This window comes from Psammomys obesus, unplaced genomic scaffold, assembly GCF_907164565.1.
Source record: "Psammomys obesus unplaced genomic scaffold, mPsaObe1.curated_primary_1811, whole genome shotgun sequence".
Lineage (NCBI taxonomy): Eukaryota > Metazoa > Chordata > Mammalia > Rodentia > Muridae > Psammomys > Psammomys obesus.
The window spans coordinates 56,194,515-56,211,675 of NW_026591086.1; the positions used below are offsets into that span (position 1 = coordinate 56,194,515).

At 44.1% G+C, this 17,161-nt stretch overlaps 1 protein-coding gene across 1 annotated transcript in view; it reads right to left on the bottom strand.

The window, feature by feature from the left end:
* Window positions 1-17,161, bottom strand: part of Abcc4 (ATP binding cassette subfamily C member 4) — a 208,350-nt gene that overhangs the window by 92,088 nt on the left and 99,101 nt on the right. The window contains exon 19 of the mRNA XM_055609807.1: window positions 16,424-16,570. Coding sequence (XP_055465782.1) covers window positions 16,424-16,570 — 147 coding nt within the window. The remainder of the gene's footprint in view (window positions 1-16,423; window positions 16,571-17,161) is intronic.

Below are 17,161 nucleotides of genomic sequence, written 5' to 3' on the forward strand. Positions count from 1 at the left end.
GAATCTGTGAGCTACAGGAAGGAATACAAATTCCTATATGAGGGGGAAAAAAAGGCTTGACTGCGAAGTTGTTTGGTTGAAAAAAATTTTTTTTTAATCAGAAATTCTCTATTTGCAGAATGTGGGACCGTGGCTGTCGTTCTGGTAAAACCCGGCCAAGAAGTCTGCGAGAATATTCTCAGCCTCATATTTGTAGATTTCCATGGCTAATTTTTTTCATACTCGTTCTTACCCCCTTTCCTCTGAATCCATATTCCGCCCGACATTTCCCATCACTCACAGGTTATGTCTGCTATTGTAACCCATAGGAACAAATATTCATCCCCTAAGAGCCATACTGCACAAGCTTTTCATGCATATTAGGGGAAAATCAGGCTTCTGCAGGACATCAAAGTCCTTTCAGACCATGACCTTAGCTGTGTTCTCTCCTGGCATTCAGAACTTGGTTGCATTAAATAATACTGGTGTAGGCTCAGAATGAAATAAAATCATGACAGGATCCAATCTCTCGGGCTGCCATAGATTCCACTCCCTCAGATGAAAGGCCTGTGGCTCATCTCTCAAAGGTTCCCTTAAAGCTGAATGGACCTACTCGTCATAATTGGGAACTTAATATTTTCATCAGAAAGGAGTAAGAGAGTTTTGATTCACCAAGACATGACAACCAGGAGGCAAAGGGGACACACCAGCCAGTTGAGGCTGTATGGGTTAATGTACCCAGTGCTTTGAGGCCAGGCTGGCAGTGCAGCTCGGTTAGCAGAACGTTTGCCTAGGATGCATGAAACATTTGAGCCCAGCACCACATAATCAATTGAGCTGCACATGGTTGTCAGGCCAGCACAAGGGAAGTGAGAGCAAGGATCAGAAGTTCAAAGCCATCCTTGGCTACAAAGTTTGAGGCCCACAAACAAAGAAAAATTAGCAAGCCAAACAAAAAGATGTTAAGAGACGGAATCGAGGCTGCAGTGGGAAGAGCAGTTCGGCCCAGATCAGATTGGAACACAGCTCTGTTCTTACTCTCCTGCTAAGCCTCAGCATTCCATGATCTTTCCTTCGTATGCACGGGCACTTCTGCTTGTTTTCTACAGTGGTAAAAATACTCTGACCAAAGCAACTTGAGAAGGAAAGGGTTATCTGTTTCACCTTAAACTTCCGGGCTACAATCACCATGGACAGATGACAGCCAGAAACTCAGGCAGGAGCCATGGAGGACAGCTGCTTACTGGCTTGCTGATGTCTCCCTTGTTCCCTGCCGGCTTGTTCATACAGCCTGGATCCACCTGCCTAGGGATGGTTTCCCCCACAGTGGGCTGACCCAGCCCACATCTATCATCTGTCAAGGCAACTCCTCACAGACATGACCACAGGCCAATCTGAATAAGGCGATTCTTCAATGGAGGCTTCGCCTTCCCAGGCAGCTTTAGATTGTGTCAAGTTCACAACAAAGACTAATCAGAACTGTCACCTTGCTGTTGTCTGGGTCCAGCATGTGTCCTCCAACTTATCAAGGAAAGCAAAAAGGTTCAAAGGATCAAATAATTGAAGTGTTCAGAGGGGTCTACTAACAGAAAGGCACAAACTCGGATGAATGGCACTCTTCATGCCATCTCCCGGACAACACTGTAGGTTACACAAGGTAGACAAGTGATGTCTATGACAGCCCGGTATTAATGTACTTTAGTCAATGTGTGAAAACAACCTTACGAGTGAGGTTGAAGGGGAGAAGCTGAAATATTGCAGAGGTATGCTACCTCAGACTAAGAAATCAGAAACTGGCTGCTCACCAGCTTGCTTAGAACTTAGGAACCTGTAACTTGAAAAAACAAAACTGTTTCACAACTTTCTTTTTCTGACGCTGTAGTAATACACACAGGCAAAGGCGACTTACTTGCTGAAGAATTCACTTGCTGTGCTCACAGTTCAAGGGTTTAGTCCATCAGTGTGAGGAAGCCAAAGGGCAGAAGCTCAAAGCACTGCGTCACACCACATCCACCATGAGGAACCTTCACAGTTCAGGATCCCAGACAGGGAAGACGGACCCACAGGGGGGAACCTTTCCATCTCGACGGTATAATCAAGAAGTAATCAGGCATGCCCAGAGGACTGTTTCCCCGGAAAGCCTGACCCCGTGGGGCTGACAATGCCTGCAAACCACGTGTGGTAGTTCGAATGAGAAAGGTCCCATAGGCTCATGGCTTTGGACATCTGGTCCCTCTAGGTGCTGCTGTTGGGTAAGGTCACAGGCCCTTTAGGAGGGGCACCCTTATGGAAGAAGTGCGTCACTTGAGGCAAACTTTAGACAGGCATGGTATTTTATCACAGCAACAGCGAGCAACACACCACCAAAACATAAAAGAAACTGAAAATGGGTTTTACAAAAGCACAAAAATGATAATATAATTAAGTCATATACCCAAGTGTCTAAATAAGAAACAAAAAGTAGCTAAAATTAGGCTTACATCCCTCAATTTTATACTGCTTATGAAAACCTGCAGGCGCAAAAAGAGATCAAATTGTCTTACTATAAACGCTGGGCTTCATGAGGACTAAGGCTTCTCAGACTCTGATCTCCTGTAGCAGTCCACCACGGAGACCTCAGGAGCACGGAACAGTGAGAACAGGGGGCTCTGAGCCTCGCCTGCCACCTTCACCTGTGGCTCCAGTAGTCTATGGCCTGAAAACCTTACAAGGAAAACCCCAGAAGCAGATCATTCAAAATTTAAAATTCCTCCAACGGCAGCACAGTATCACCAGGCTATTCCATTATTAGCTGTTGTTGCTCCTCTCTCTCTGCACATGAGAAACAAACAGTTGTACTAAACTTATCTTTAGAGGAATACTAATAGATGCCTTGGAATAACTAATAATACATTAATAAAATTCGAAAATTCTTTTTCTTTCCTTCCCTTTGATCTCTATACGTATGTGCGCGCGCCCACACACACACACACACACACACACACACACACACACAAAGGTTGGACAATATATTGGGGAATAACCCTCAGAAAGTAGAGAGGCATAAGACATGAGCTGTCACCTGTCATTCACAAACAATAGCCCTTTCTCCAGAACATAGTTTTCTTTCTCCCATTGTTTTGAGAATAATTCATTTTCCAATGTAAATCCTTTTGAAAACTGATATACATTAGGAAGCAAAGAGCTGACTAAACAGAATAAGGAAAACTAGAGAGGTTGAAACATTTTTTACTCACTTTCACCCTTGACTCCAGCTGGACTTTTCAACAAACACATCACGTTCTGACACATACCCTGCTAGATTCCCAACTGGTCGGCTGCGTGGGCCATACAGTCTTTATAAAAGACTGTATCTCTGATTGCCACGATGCCCACCATCACATGAGAAGAAATACTGCACTAAGCACAGTTCAGTCTTTACCCAAAAGGTGAAATGTTACTACAGTTCGAGAGTGAACACAGGAGGCTGGTGAGGATGTCGGGCGGGAAAGCACGCACCAGTCAAGCGTAGGGCAGTTCAGATCCCAACCCTCACGTGAGAGCGAGGCACAGCGCTGAGAATCAGGAACTCCTGCCCCACCAGGTGTGAGTTAGGGAGGCAGAGATGCCTGGACCCGAGGCTTGCTGGCCACACAAGGAGGCCGACGTTACCAAGTTGTAACTCCAGCTTCAGGGAAAGCCCGTCTCAAGAACTAAGATGGAGAGTAACTGGCCCCAGACTACCACAGGTATTGCCTCCCCCACACAGATAGGCACACATGACACACGCCCCAGATAAATAGATACATGTCTGTGGAGAACAAAGAACACGCTCTCCAGATACTGTGTGTCAACTCCCAGCACAGACACACAGAGGGTAGTAAATGCTGAGGTGAAATTCTCCCTCTCATCAAGGCCTCTAGGGAATCCTGTAACTTACATTTTTACTTCAAGCTTTGCAGAAACAGACAGGGGCAGTCAGGAGGGCTGAACAAGAGAACAAAGGGCCCCGCAGACCCACAGCAACCAGAGTGAGAGTGTTACATTTTGTTTGTTGTCACTTTGTTAAGACTGTAGGTGAAGGGAGATAATGAAAGTGACAAAATTTGGATAAGTTTAAGTTGCCAAAATAAATGAATGGTGCTGCTATTAAGTGACAGGACACAGGGAAGGAGGCCAAATCTGTGCCACTCTTGGCTGATCCCGTCTGATAAGACACTAGAGTTTTAATTGCCAACAGACACAACCTGTCATATGACCAATCTCTGAGACATCAAAGGGGTAGGAAAGAAAATGCTGAAAAACTCTCTGGTATCTTTTCACAAACTGCCTGCTTGGGGGCTTCTCAGCCTTTTTTTTTTTTTAAGTTAGGAAAGTGTTATCCAATTATTTCTAAACAAATTCTGTAGTGTGACAGGGTCACTGATGTCGGCTTACAGCAGGGCACGGAAGAGACTCCCCTAATCTAGGGACTGGCTGAGGGCTCACGCCCTGCAGACACAGCTCCCACCAGCAAGGCGGAGCGCAGCAAGCACTCTTCTTGAGGTATCCCGCCCAAAGCTAAGTATCTCTGCATCTCGAAAGGCTACTACAATCAGCCAGTAATTTATGGCATTTAAATTGTTGGTTTATTAATGCTAATGGGACAGTCATGTAGTAGAAAGTTATTTTTGCCCAGTTTGATTTATTACACCCTTCAATGTTCTAAAAGGATAACCCGTGGCTTTGCAGAACCAACCAGAAATCTCATTTTCTTCTCAGGCCGCTGTAGCTGTATTCTGCGCAAGAGGAAGTTCTGAAGTATCAGAATGTCCACCTGACAGACAGGGAGAAGGATTGCCCAGAATTAACTGGAGTGAACAAACCACAGACTGTCTCTGAAAACATCCCATGAATAAAATTTGAAGGCTCAACAATCTAAAACTGCCTCGGGACAACTTTAAATTTCACTTGTGAAATTTGTCATTTTTCATGCTTTTTGCAAAAGGTGAATGCAGGGAAGTTCTACATTTTGACCTGAAATAGCATTAAAAAAAAATATAAGTTTCTCCCACTTTGATGAAGTACAAGCATCCTCTTACCTGGAATAACTCCAAAGTGCCATTTAAATAAAAATTTATAAAATTTCAAACTGTCTTTCCTTAACTGCCAATAGACTCATACTGAACTTCAGTCATATCATTTTCAAACAAGAAGTAAACCATAGCTTGGCACTTACAAGCAAAATTGAGCTCTCATTATAAAGCTGAATTAGGTTTAAAATGAAGTCTGGAATAAAGCTAAGCCCCACTGAAAACAAAAACAGTAACAAAACAAGCAAAGAAACAAAAGCACAGAATATTGGTTTTGGGGGAGGCTCGTTAGTCTTAGGTGATTTATCTGCTTTTCCACAAGCCAAGAAACATGCTCAACACATACTTCTTACTTATCGGAATGGGCCGAATGAGGAATGTCTTCGGCAGACCCGGGGGTTTGAACGCTTGGTCCCCAGTTGATGGGGATGTTTGGGGAGGCTTAGGAGGTGTGCCGCTGGGGGTGGGCACAAGCCACTTCCGGTTCACTCTCTCTGTTTCGGTCTCACATTAGCGGACCCTCGCCCTCAGCTTCCTGCCCCGGCAGCCAGTGCCTGCTCGGCTGCTGGTTGCCATGATTCGCCCTGCTCCCCATCTCCCTGACAAACTCTTCTACCGCTGCACCCATACGCCAGAAGAAACCCACTCTTCCCTACGCTGCTCGTGACTTTTGGTGTTTTACCACAAAACAGTATCAGAAAAAATAAGCTGCTTAGCATATTTATTTAGAATTTGTAAATTAGGGGAAAATCCCTAAAATTTCATCTTGTCATTAAAACAGTCAAAAAAGAAAAATTCAATGGATGTGTCTAACCGATGTGTCTGACCTCTCTCTCACACCCACACGATCACTTCTATCAGTCTCACGCCATATATAATGTGGAAAGCAAGGCCGCACGGCCTGGTCACACAGCATGGGTGAGGCTGTGGCAGGCGGGCAGGCTCCAAAGTTATGTTCTTTGTCACAGGCTACCTCAGTTCAAAACCACCACAAGGAAATAAAGGAATGGCCCATTGTAGCTCCTGCTGGGTAAACACTACTTATCAGTTCATTTCTAAACTTTGTCTCATAGCCCTTTAATTGAAGGTAATGATACAAAACAGTGCATCCTGAGAAACCAAATCTCACACACGCAGAGAAACATGAACGCTGCTAGCTGCTTCAACCCAGAAGAGCCAGTCCAGACAGAGTTCTCTCGAATTTTGACACCAAATCAAAAGCCACCATGACAATTAAGGGATGAAAAGACAATGTCCAGTGTCTATCCAAAACTAAGTTGTCACCCCATTCTTCAACACAAAGCTCACACTCTGACCTTATCTTAAACCCCTAGAAAGATACACTCCTGAAAGTCCATTAAACAGCTTTCACCTCCGACAGCCTCCGGAGTATGGAAGAGCGGCAGGACATGTGGCATCCAGGGGAACTTTTCACGCAGAGTTTTTAGATGCTCTACTGGAGGAGAGGCAGTGAGCGCGTCTGCCTGGACTCCTGAAGAAACAGGAGTTTCCCTGGCGTTGGGATAACCAGGTGGCGTCTGGATTACACAGGCACTCCCTCTTATCACGCCCATACCCACTTATCACTCTCAAAGCCGAGGGACAGTGACTTGCCGGTACCCCAGTGTTCACCACCACAAGGAGGGGTCCTCCCACCATCCACCATCGTGGCCATATCACGAGCAGCTCGGAGAAGTCCTTACCATGTGGTCACTTCCACAGCACATGTGCTAAGACTGGACAGACACAGAGACAGCATGGCCGCAGTGCAGGCTGACAGGCAAACTCGGGAAATGGGCCATAGTTTTTCCCTTTCATCCCAGCACTGGGGGAGACAGAGGCAGGGGGATCTCTGAGTTCAGGGCCAGCATCTACAGAGAGAGTTCCTGGACAGCCAGGACTACACAGAGAAACCCTGTCTTAAAAAAAAGAAAAAGAAAGAGAGAAAGAGAGTAAGTTGGAACCAGTGAGAACCTCTGCCTACGGTATGATACATGGGTGAGGCACACCACACTATATTTGACTTTCATTTTATGATAAATAAGGAGATCGAGAGAGAAGATGTATATTAGTGTGAGATACAGATGTCAATACTAAGCTGGGCGTGCTAGTGCACACTTGTAATCCCAGCACTCAGGGAGGCAGAGGCAGGCAGATCTCTGTGAGTTCGAGGCCAGCCTGGTCTACAAAGCGAGTCCAGGACAACCAGGGCTACACAGAGAAACCCTGTCTTGAAAACAGACAAACAAAAAAATAGACAAACAAAAAAACAGTGCACACACTGCCTCTCCCCCAAATTAATCTCATGATTCTAGGCCATTCTGATGTAACAAAAGCATTTTTTTCTTTTAATTATTTAAAACTATTGACTGTTTTGCCCGCATGTACGTAAGTCCGCCACATGAGCGCAGTGTCTGCGAAGGTCAGAAGCAAGCACTAAGAACCGAAAACCGGAGTTAGAGATGTTTGGGAGTCACCTTGCGGCTGCTGGAAGCTGCGCCCAGGTCCTCTGCGGGAACCACCAATGGCATTTCCCGCAGGGCCCCTGCTCCAGCCACCATTTGAAATTTTTTAGTGATGACTTACAAGAAAGTTTCCTTGTTCGTGTACCCTTTTGTTTTGTTTTGAGACAGGGCTGTTCTTCTATATTTTGCCCTTAAAAGTAGTGAAAAAATTAAACCATGGCTCTGATTATGCTGTGAAGCTCAGCTGATCCAAGTGCGTGGAACCATACTTGTGAGAAAAATATAAGTCAGATCAAATACCCTGACACTGAAGTATCTTTGCAAATATCTCAGCGCCAAACAGAAGACATTGGTGAGCTGCTGCTCCTAACTGGCCTTCAAATCTTGAGATCATATTATAAGCTCTGCTGAGTGCAGAGAGAATCCAGCCACTGAATCAAAAATCTCTAAACTTCCGATTCAGGACCAGAGAGAAATCCTGAGCTATCTGCCAATCCTGGAGTTAGGGAGAGGACTAACCCCACCAGCTCAGGACTGAGGATGTTTTCCCAGCAAGCTGCCCCGCGCACTGTTTTCCAGCACAGGCAGACCTGCAGGCAGGATTTTCCCAACATGATGAAAGTGATTGCATACGGAATAAAGTCTGGCTAAAGATTTCCAAACAAGTCTAAAATAGACTTTCCAGGTGTGCAGGAGGTTGAAACATTTGCCCATGTGATACAATCTATTAAAATGCAAATGTAAAAAAAAAGAAAAAGCAAATGAAAGCAAAGACTTTCCAGAACAGAGAACCTGATTTTGAGATAGCTTTCTACATAACCACAGCATTTTAATAAACTTCCACTCAAAATGCTGAAGCTTGTCAAGCCTTTCTTCTAGATATTAAAGGACTTTTACTTCAAGAGGGGGATTTTTTTTCCTCCAAGATTAATCCTGGTTTTCAAGAATGAGAATACTCAATGGATTATGGCTGACTGAAAGATAGCATTACTAAAAGAGAAAATACCATTGCTTATGTTCTGTTTCCTTTTAAGACTTCTAGAACGCACATAGGCCTTCACAGAGGGTAACTCTGGATGCCTCTGCCTGTGTCCTGGAAGCATGGCGATGTCTCCAAAGGGTCAGAGAAGTGTTTGGGAACAGTGGAGCCTTCTGAGGCTGCTACAGCTCAGTGATTGTGAATCGTGTACTGAAGTTTCCCAAACTCCTTCATCCTCCCAATAGTGTGGTTTCAGTTGAAAACAATTTACCTTGCAGGACCAGGAGAAGAGCTTTTGGAAGCCTTCTGAACTTAGAGCCTGATTATCACTGATGGGGAGAAGATTCACTCTCAGGCCAGGCTTGAAAGCAAGTTAGGTGTCTGTGTGAATCTAGAAATATCCAGTCCACATCAGTTCTAGACAGAATCGGAGAATAGTGGTGCAGGATGCTGTTTGGTTTATTTTTGTGTTATCTTAAGATAATCTGTTAGGCTATTTAGGCTTAAAAATGCCTGTGAAGATGAGGTTTTAATAAAGACACTTAGAAGATGACCAATTAACGTCTGGGGAGAAAAGAAACTCCTTTTTTCACTTGTTAGAAGCTTAGCAATCACAGGCCATGTCCCGCCAGACAGGAGCAAGTAAACCTCTTAATCCGCCCCAACCTCCTGTTCACTACAGTTCAGACTTGTCTGTTGATGTCTTAAAATGGATGCATTTTCTCCTCTCTATTTCTTGGGGCCACACAGCTTATAAAACACCACTACGAAAGTACATAAATCCCAAGGTACGGAAAGGCTGAAAGTCCTTTCAATGAACACTGAAGCCTCAAAGTAATTTATTAGATGTTTGGATGTTCCACTCCCTCAGTTGGTAAACAACTATGGAACCTAGAACCATAGGTCAGGTTTCTGAATCGCAGCTTCCAAAGAACCAATACTGGCTCCTCTGTCTGCGCCCGCCCACTCTGTAGACTAGGTCCACGATGGCCTATTGTCAGCTGCTCTTATGAGGGCAGAGCTCAATTCCACATATATGCTAAATAAAAAACAAAAGGCTGTAATTTTACTCTAATTATCACTGAGCACCACTGTTCCTTCTGGGCGTAGCGTGAGGAGATAGAAATGCCCCATGAAGCTTTCCCTTGTCCTATCAAACCAACATGCATCTACTTACCAAGCACAAAGTTGCCTGTTCCTGAGTCTGAGAAATGTCTACTAGAATAACAAATAAGTCTGAAGAGCACAAAGCCAGCACAAGACACAGGTAGCGCATACATAATTAACTACAAAAACAAAAGGCAAGTAAACAAAATTCTAACTTCCTGCCTCCTGAAGGTACCCCAAACTATGCATTATCCCACCTGGACTTCCCCAACACCAATATTTATTCTTAATGAACTTGGGACAGAATTCCAACTCCACTTTCTCTTGAAATGCTGCACAAAAGCAGAGACTTGAAGACGCTCAACGTACTTGCTTGAAGCATTTCTGGCAGTAGAACTGACATTGGAGAGAAAGCTTTTCAAATCACAGCACTGAATGCCCTTGGACCTGGAATCCCAAACAGCAGTGCCAAAGACTGCACATACGCCTATCTCCAAATCAGCTGGAAACTTAACAGCACAGACTCCGAACCACGGCAGCCTCGAGGCGCAGGGCATTAACATCACAGTAATAGAACTTACCTACCCTCACAGAAGGCAGACTAAGGCCAGCACTGTGCTCGGATACTAAATTCAAACTTGCCGTGAGGCGTAGCTATCATTTCAACACGTACTATTATTGTAAACTGGATAGAAGCAGACAAAAAAATATAATACTTTATGTGAGATAAAATGTCACAGACTAGGTGATGAAAATGTTTGGAATTTTTTTCCCACTTTTTTCATTGAAAAATGAAGAATAACATTTATAATAGAAAGAACAAAAACGAAATATAAACATGTATGCGAAATGTTTATTTATTAAAAATGTATGCCATCGTGAAAAATCATTTGAAATAGTTAAGCAAAATGTCATCCTTTTAATCTTCCGTAACACAACATGATCATCATTTTGAACAAGTTAACACCAGCCCACCAGGTGTGTGTGTGTGTGTGTGTGTGTGTGTGTGTGTGACTAACCTGACAGTATTTACATGTAAATTTATTATAAGAAAAAATGTGAATGAATAGCAATCCAAACATTCTAATAAATTTAAAATGTACAATAAAACAGTGTAATATTTACCAGCTGTGGAAAAGTACTATAATAATCTCATTTAGAGAGATTACTGATGAAATAACAACAGCAATCAAAAATACGTAACTATGTAACTATTTAAACTCATAACAAAGGCTTTTATTATGCTATTAGCAGTAAATGGGCAACTCCCATAAAATATCACTTAATATCACCCCGATAAGAGTGTAAGTACATATAACCATTGTTATGTGAAAAACGTTATTTTTAATATGTGACAACTTGACAGGATTTAACTGCCACACCTACTTCAAGCCATTAGTTATTTCATTCAAACAGAAAACACAATATTTATGTGGCTGCTGAGGATCACCGTGATTAATGCAATCTTTTGTGTAATTCCTTTTGTACTTGCTCACGTTTGTTATTATTAACAAGAAAAAAAATGAAAGGGGGAATGTGTGTTTTTATTTTGCAACAAAGCTTTTCTGGCGATGACTAACTTCTTCCTTTGAACAGAAGAAGCCTCTTAAACTAACTAATGTACATATAAATATATTCTTTACAATGCGCATAAAGCAAGGAAAAGGTTTTTTTTTAAAAAGAAGCCCGTAGGCCTTACGCCATGATTAGAGCCAATCCGGGCAGGATGAGTACATGAAAGCTGTCAGGATGCTGCTATTCTTATTCCCAATTTCATACAGCTCATCTGCACTCAAGGAAGAGAAATCATCATTTCTTTTAGCCATATCCACAACAGATCTCACTTAAAAGGAAATATAGAGAACAATTTGGCACGAACGGGCATCTCACCAATTTCTAACACCATTGCTGAATATTTATGTTGGTGACGAATGATGACAGCAGTGAGATATTTTAACACGAAGCCTTGCCTTGTAAATCGTCTGAATGATGCTGTGTCAAAACACCTACCATAAATCAGAGGTTTTAAGACCAGTGTTTCTTGTTTAAACATGCTACCTGCTCGGCAGAAGCACTTGTGTGAGCAGGCACAGATTAATGTGTGCTAAGCAGAGCCATTTTACCTCCAAACTTATAGAGCTATAATTTAACAGGCCTATTATTGTCAAGGTAATTTTGACAGTGCTGTGTTATGCGTGTTAAAATATGCATTCAGCACCAACTCCAGTGGCCGCTGCAACTGAATAAACAGACCGGTGCACTGCAATTAGATCTCTTCTCTATTGAGGACTTTCTTCTTTTGCCTTTCTGGCAAAGGCAAGGTATGTTGACAATTGGTTTTCTATATGCTCTAGCAAAACAGCCTTTTCTGCCAGTACAAGTGCTCACTATGCGCCTTTTAACTTTCTTTTCACTTCTCCACAAGTTCTTTTAGCAACCTACCCTGGATTCTGAGGACTCCCTTTCTGAGCTGGAGAAAGAGAACAATAGTGCAAACCACTGACAGCCTTCTTCCCAGCCCCTCTGAGACGCACAGCCTAATTCAGAATAGTTTATATTTGTCAAGCCATCTATGAGCCCAATTTCGCACTCAATCGAGCTGTGAATCTTAATCATTCTGCAATCTCTAGATTTGTTAGGATGGATATGAAAGCATTTATCTTAAAACTAGGAGCATTGATGATGTTCTTAGTGGCTACTTCTATCAAAGGAAAATATATTTAACTTAATATTATTTTATTACTTAATATATACTTTAAATCAACAGAAGTCAGTGCGCTTCTTTTCCCTTTTTTCCAGTATTTTATTTCTCACATACCCTAATAAGAAGTGACGACATGAGTTGGTATCTTCCTTTACACTGTATAACGCACACACCGGCACACACAGAGCATTGCAGGAAAATCTGCCATGTGAATAAACATACTGGCTTCACCCGAGATTAACTCTGTACCTCCCAGAGAAAATAAACAAGCACCCCAACCAGCACCAGAGGCCCCATTTCTTCCAGAAAGACTGACAAATTAATGGCAAATAAATATTTCTATGAATCTAAAGTTCATGTAGTCAGCCACGTGTAATGTAACCAAAACTTGGCAACAGAAGTTGGGATCCCTGGCCAGCCATGCTTCTGTCTCCGAAAGTGAAAAGCTAAAGTTAGGTGACTGGATAAAGTAAAAGGTCTGGGACTCAGACAGTCTGGAAATAAAACTCAAGGCCCAGTGACCGTCTTTCTCCCTGAACTCATGTTTTGCAAGGAAAACAGCGTTAAGTCAGAACCCATCCTTTAGGAAATAAAATACATCCAGCCAAGAGGCCAGTCCCTGCCTTTTCCGGAGTCTCGTCCAGAAAGTGCTAAGTGGGGATCAAAATATCGCCTTTGCAACAGTAGGTGTGAAGACTTCTTTAATGCAGCTTAGTGTTTCAGTCATAATAAATGCAAAAAAAAAAAAAAATTGCCTTTTAAGATTTTCTGTGGAGTCTGACAAGGTACAAAGGCACAAACTAGAAAGGGACAATTTTCCGAGAGAGCTGTACCAGCAAACCCGGGATTTGCCACGCAAGTGCCCTGGAACTCTGTCCCTGCAATTCTGTGGCTCATGCTGCCCTCTTGTGCCCAATGTCAAAAGTAGCCCGGCTCCCTGCATCACAGGAGAGATCCCGTGCTTGCTTCCATTAACACCCTCAACCCGGGATTTGTGCAGACTTGTTAAGATCTTCTTGAACTCAAGTGCTGAGATACGGGGTAAGTTCTGATGCGGAAGAGAGGGGTGAAAGGGAATCAGAAGGTGACTATGAACACTGTTCAGAGTTCCAGTTCAAATGTAAGAAGAGCTGCTGACAGTGTCTGTCACAGGCGCACACGCCATCACCAAACCAGTGCAAAGAGGAAGAGAGCAGAAAAGATGGAGAGCTGAGAAGGAGGAGTGAGGAAATGAAGAGAAAAAGGGGAAAGCTGGCTCTTGGAATCCAAAGTCACACACTGTTTTGGTTCAAAATCGATCCTGATTATGAGGTTAAGATTCATCGGATGATGAAACATGGGGAACACGGTCAGCGCCCATTCTATAAAGATGCTGCAGCTAACTTTGCACACTCACACACGGATTCCACAGAGAGTGTGATTTTACCGTTATGACTTAGAGAGGCTATCAGCCATATGGGATGGTGACGTTCGTCTTGACAATATCATCATGGAGAAGAGACCTAGACCTCCAGGGCTGCCCCACCCTTTCCTTCTCCACCTTCTCCTTCAGCCAGCAGTCAGTGGACTTGGGATGAAGGCTCCACAGCCAGGGCTCCAGGCAGTCTCCATGGAGGGCCTGGGTCTCTACACAAGTGCAAAAATCACCCACTGCTCAGCGCCAGCGGGGAGGGTGAGAGGACACAGGCCAAGAGACAACACTCCAGGGTGGCAAATCCTATGCCTGAGGAACAGGACGTTTAAATTCCAGAAAATGATCTCTGAGAATATGCTGATACAAGCAGAAACCAGAATGGATGGAAGGGCTAGATCTTGGGTCCAAGCTGGGCTTAGGACACATGAGGTGGTGGTGAGGGAGCTATGAGGCTCCACCTCAGGCTTCAGGGTCAGTCTCCTCCTATGTCTAGCTTACTGGACGCTGGACACTGACAAACACCCTTCTAGTTGCCATAAGTTATGTAAAATCTGGGAGGACGCTGGCACGCAGAGCGGTCGAGGAAGAAACGCTTTGTCTTTATGCTGCTCAGCAAGCGTGTCGTGTAACTGAGGAGGCATGACATACCAGAGAGGCTTCTGCCCACGTCCTATGTTATGCAGCCAGTTGCAGGAGGTGAGTGTTTAATGGCAAGACCGTGTTTATAGCCTACTTCATAGCCTGGGTGCAGCTCTTCACAACTGTAAAATGTGAAAAACTTCCCACTAAAAGGGCAAATAATACACGCTTACGTCTGTGTCAGACGAGGGCTATCTTTGGTGCTTATTTGGGCTCCGTTTTCATTGAAGGGAGAACATCCTGCTAACAGATACATGAGGGAGAAACAAAATGAAAGCTTCTGACTTGATATAAGATTAGCTTGCTATAAGATCTAGACTGGGCCCTGAATCCCTCAATAAATAGGAAAGTCAGCACCAGGAAAGAAGACGGGTCTGAAACATGAGGAGCCTGGCTAGCAGGCTCGGGGCAGCCTCGGGGTGGAACACAGCCTGCTGTTTAACTAGCAAACGTGGGCAGCTACCATGCTCTTAGCACCGAATCCTCTGCTGCCTTCGGACCACAGCTCCAGCCAGACTGCCTGTGGCTGTTGTCCATTATTCTCTGGGCTCTACCTCATGCCCGGAGTAGACAGTATCTGTAGGTTAATGTGGATGCAGGACTTTCCAGAACAGTCTTACTCTATCCTCCCAACAACCATGTAAAACAGGAAACGTCAGCATTTCAACATAGGTAAGAAAACTGAACCTCAGAGCCTCCTGTCCCTGCTGCTCATGTTCATTCGCTGGGAACTAAACGCCACTTCAAGCACTGGAAATCATTCACCTGCTTAAATCTCAGCTATTAATAAGATGGGTATGGACGATGTCCCCATCTCACACACCTGAATGCCAAGGCACGGAGAGATTGATCAACTGGCCTATGAGCAGCACCACAGCCATAACCAGTGATCCTCACGAGGAGCTAGTGCCAAGATGGCCAGCCGCACCAGGGTCCACCCTTCTAACAACACATCCGGCTTTGGGAGTCTGCTCCTCTGGTATTATCCAAATGCTTTGTCTTGGTCCAGCAGCTATTAGCAGCAGGCACAGCCCTCAGTGCTCCCTCTAGGCCACAATCCTCCCCAAGAGGCCCTAAGAATTATCCCCTGCACAAACAGAGCTGCCCCAAGCCCCACCGCTGACCCCTGACCAGGGTCTGTGAAGGGGACCAACATGCTTTAGAAATCTGCCCCTTGGATATTCCTGCAGAAGGAAGCAGGTCAGAGGTCGACCGTGGGCCTCGAGCCATGCAAAGACACTGAGTACAGGTGATCTCCTTCGCACACAAAGTCCATTCTCACGCCACAGAGGCAAGAGTGATGGCAAAACAACAAATGGCCAAGAAGGAAAGTCGGGTTTGTGTTGTTCATTTTAAAAACAGGGTTAAAATGGATACGGTGATGTGCTGCAGAGTCTCAGCACTTGTGAGGAAAAGGCAAGAGGGCTATCACCAGTTCAGGGCCAGCCTGATCTACACAGTGACTTCCAGTCCAGCCAGGGCTACAGTGGCAAGATACTATCTCAAAAGACTAAATAACCCATACATTTACACTACATAATAACAAAGAAGACACAATAGAGTCAAAGGACATTTACTAAGGGGTGATCACATTTGGGGGGTTTGGTGTCTCTTCGGTACCAGTCAGGTCAACCTCATAGTCAACTTCATGGTTCAGGAAATGTGGCTGACAGCCCCTCATTTCCTGCTCAGAGAGCGTTCCTCCTGTGAGACCCTTCCAGAAGGCGGTACAGGTCAGGATGGAAGGTTGCTAAGACACAGGAGGTGTCACAGTGCGCGGCTACACTCTGCCTGCCTGTAAGGTAGCAGGGAGCTCTGCGCGCCCATGACGCCCGGATTCACAACTCACCCTGCGAAGGGAGGGCACGCGTATTGCTCCACACCTGTACACACCGAGATAATTCCGTGCAACTGATATTTAGACTTTGTACTGTGAGAGGGAAGTATCAGGGAAGCCTTCGGAGAAACGAATAAACATGCCGAGTGATTTGCTCTGAACACTGCTCCAGCTTTCAAAGACTGAAATGTCACCAGATCCTCGGTGCCTCACCAAGGCATTCACAGGGAGCTCGGTGTCTGCCTTACCTATTGGGTTTCTATCGAAGAACAAGACTGGAGCTTTCAGGATTGACACAAACATCCTGTTGTGCAAAGTTTGGGAAGCATTCACAAGAACATAGAACACCAACAGGGATCTTGCTATCCCAAAAAGGACTGTCACCGCAGTCAAGCCTGGAAAAAAGAAAAATCATCTGGAGAAAAAGGCAGTTTATAAAGATATCACTTATCTTCTTCAACAAACATCTAGGTTCTACCTAAGTATGATGCACTTATAAGAACACTGACAAAAATTAATGTTTTCTCACTGAACGGAAAATATGCACCTGGGTGGATAAAGTGTAAACTGAGGCTTTTGTAAACGAACTGCATGTTCTAGTAAAAACTCAGAAGAAAGACAGTCATATCCCAACTATTACTTACAAGTCCCAAAATCCAACATTGTGGTGGTTTTTTATACTAACAGGGAAATGATTTACCTTTTTCTTGTAGTCAATGGCACGTAGCTTTAAAGAATTTGAAAACACCACATCAAGTTACACAGGGAAAAACTTTTAAATGGTTGAATTGTGAGAAAATATAAATCATATTTTAACGTGCAACCAATAAGGGGCAACCAATCACTCACCATTGGTCTCATGTAAACATAATACATTTTAAATGAGCATCATTTAGACAATGTTTTATTAAGACATGCTTGAAGAACTACACTGCACAGGTGTGTGTGTGTGTGTGTGTGTGTGTGTGTGTGTGTGTGTGTGTGTG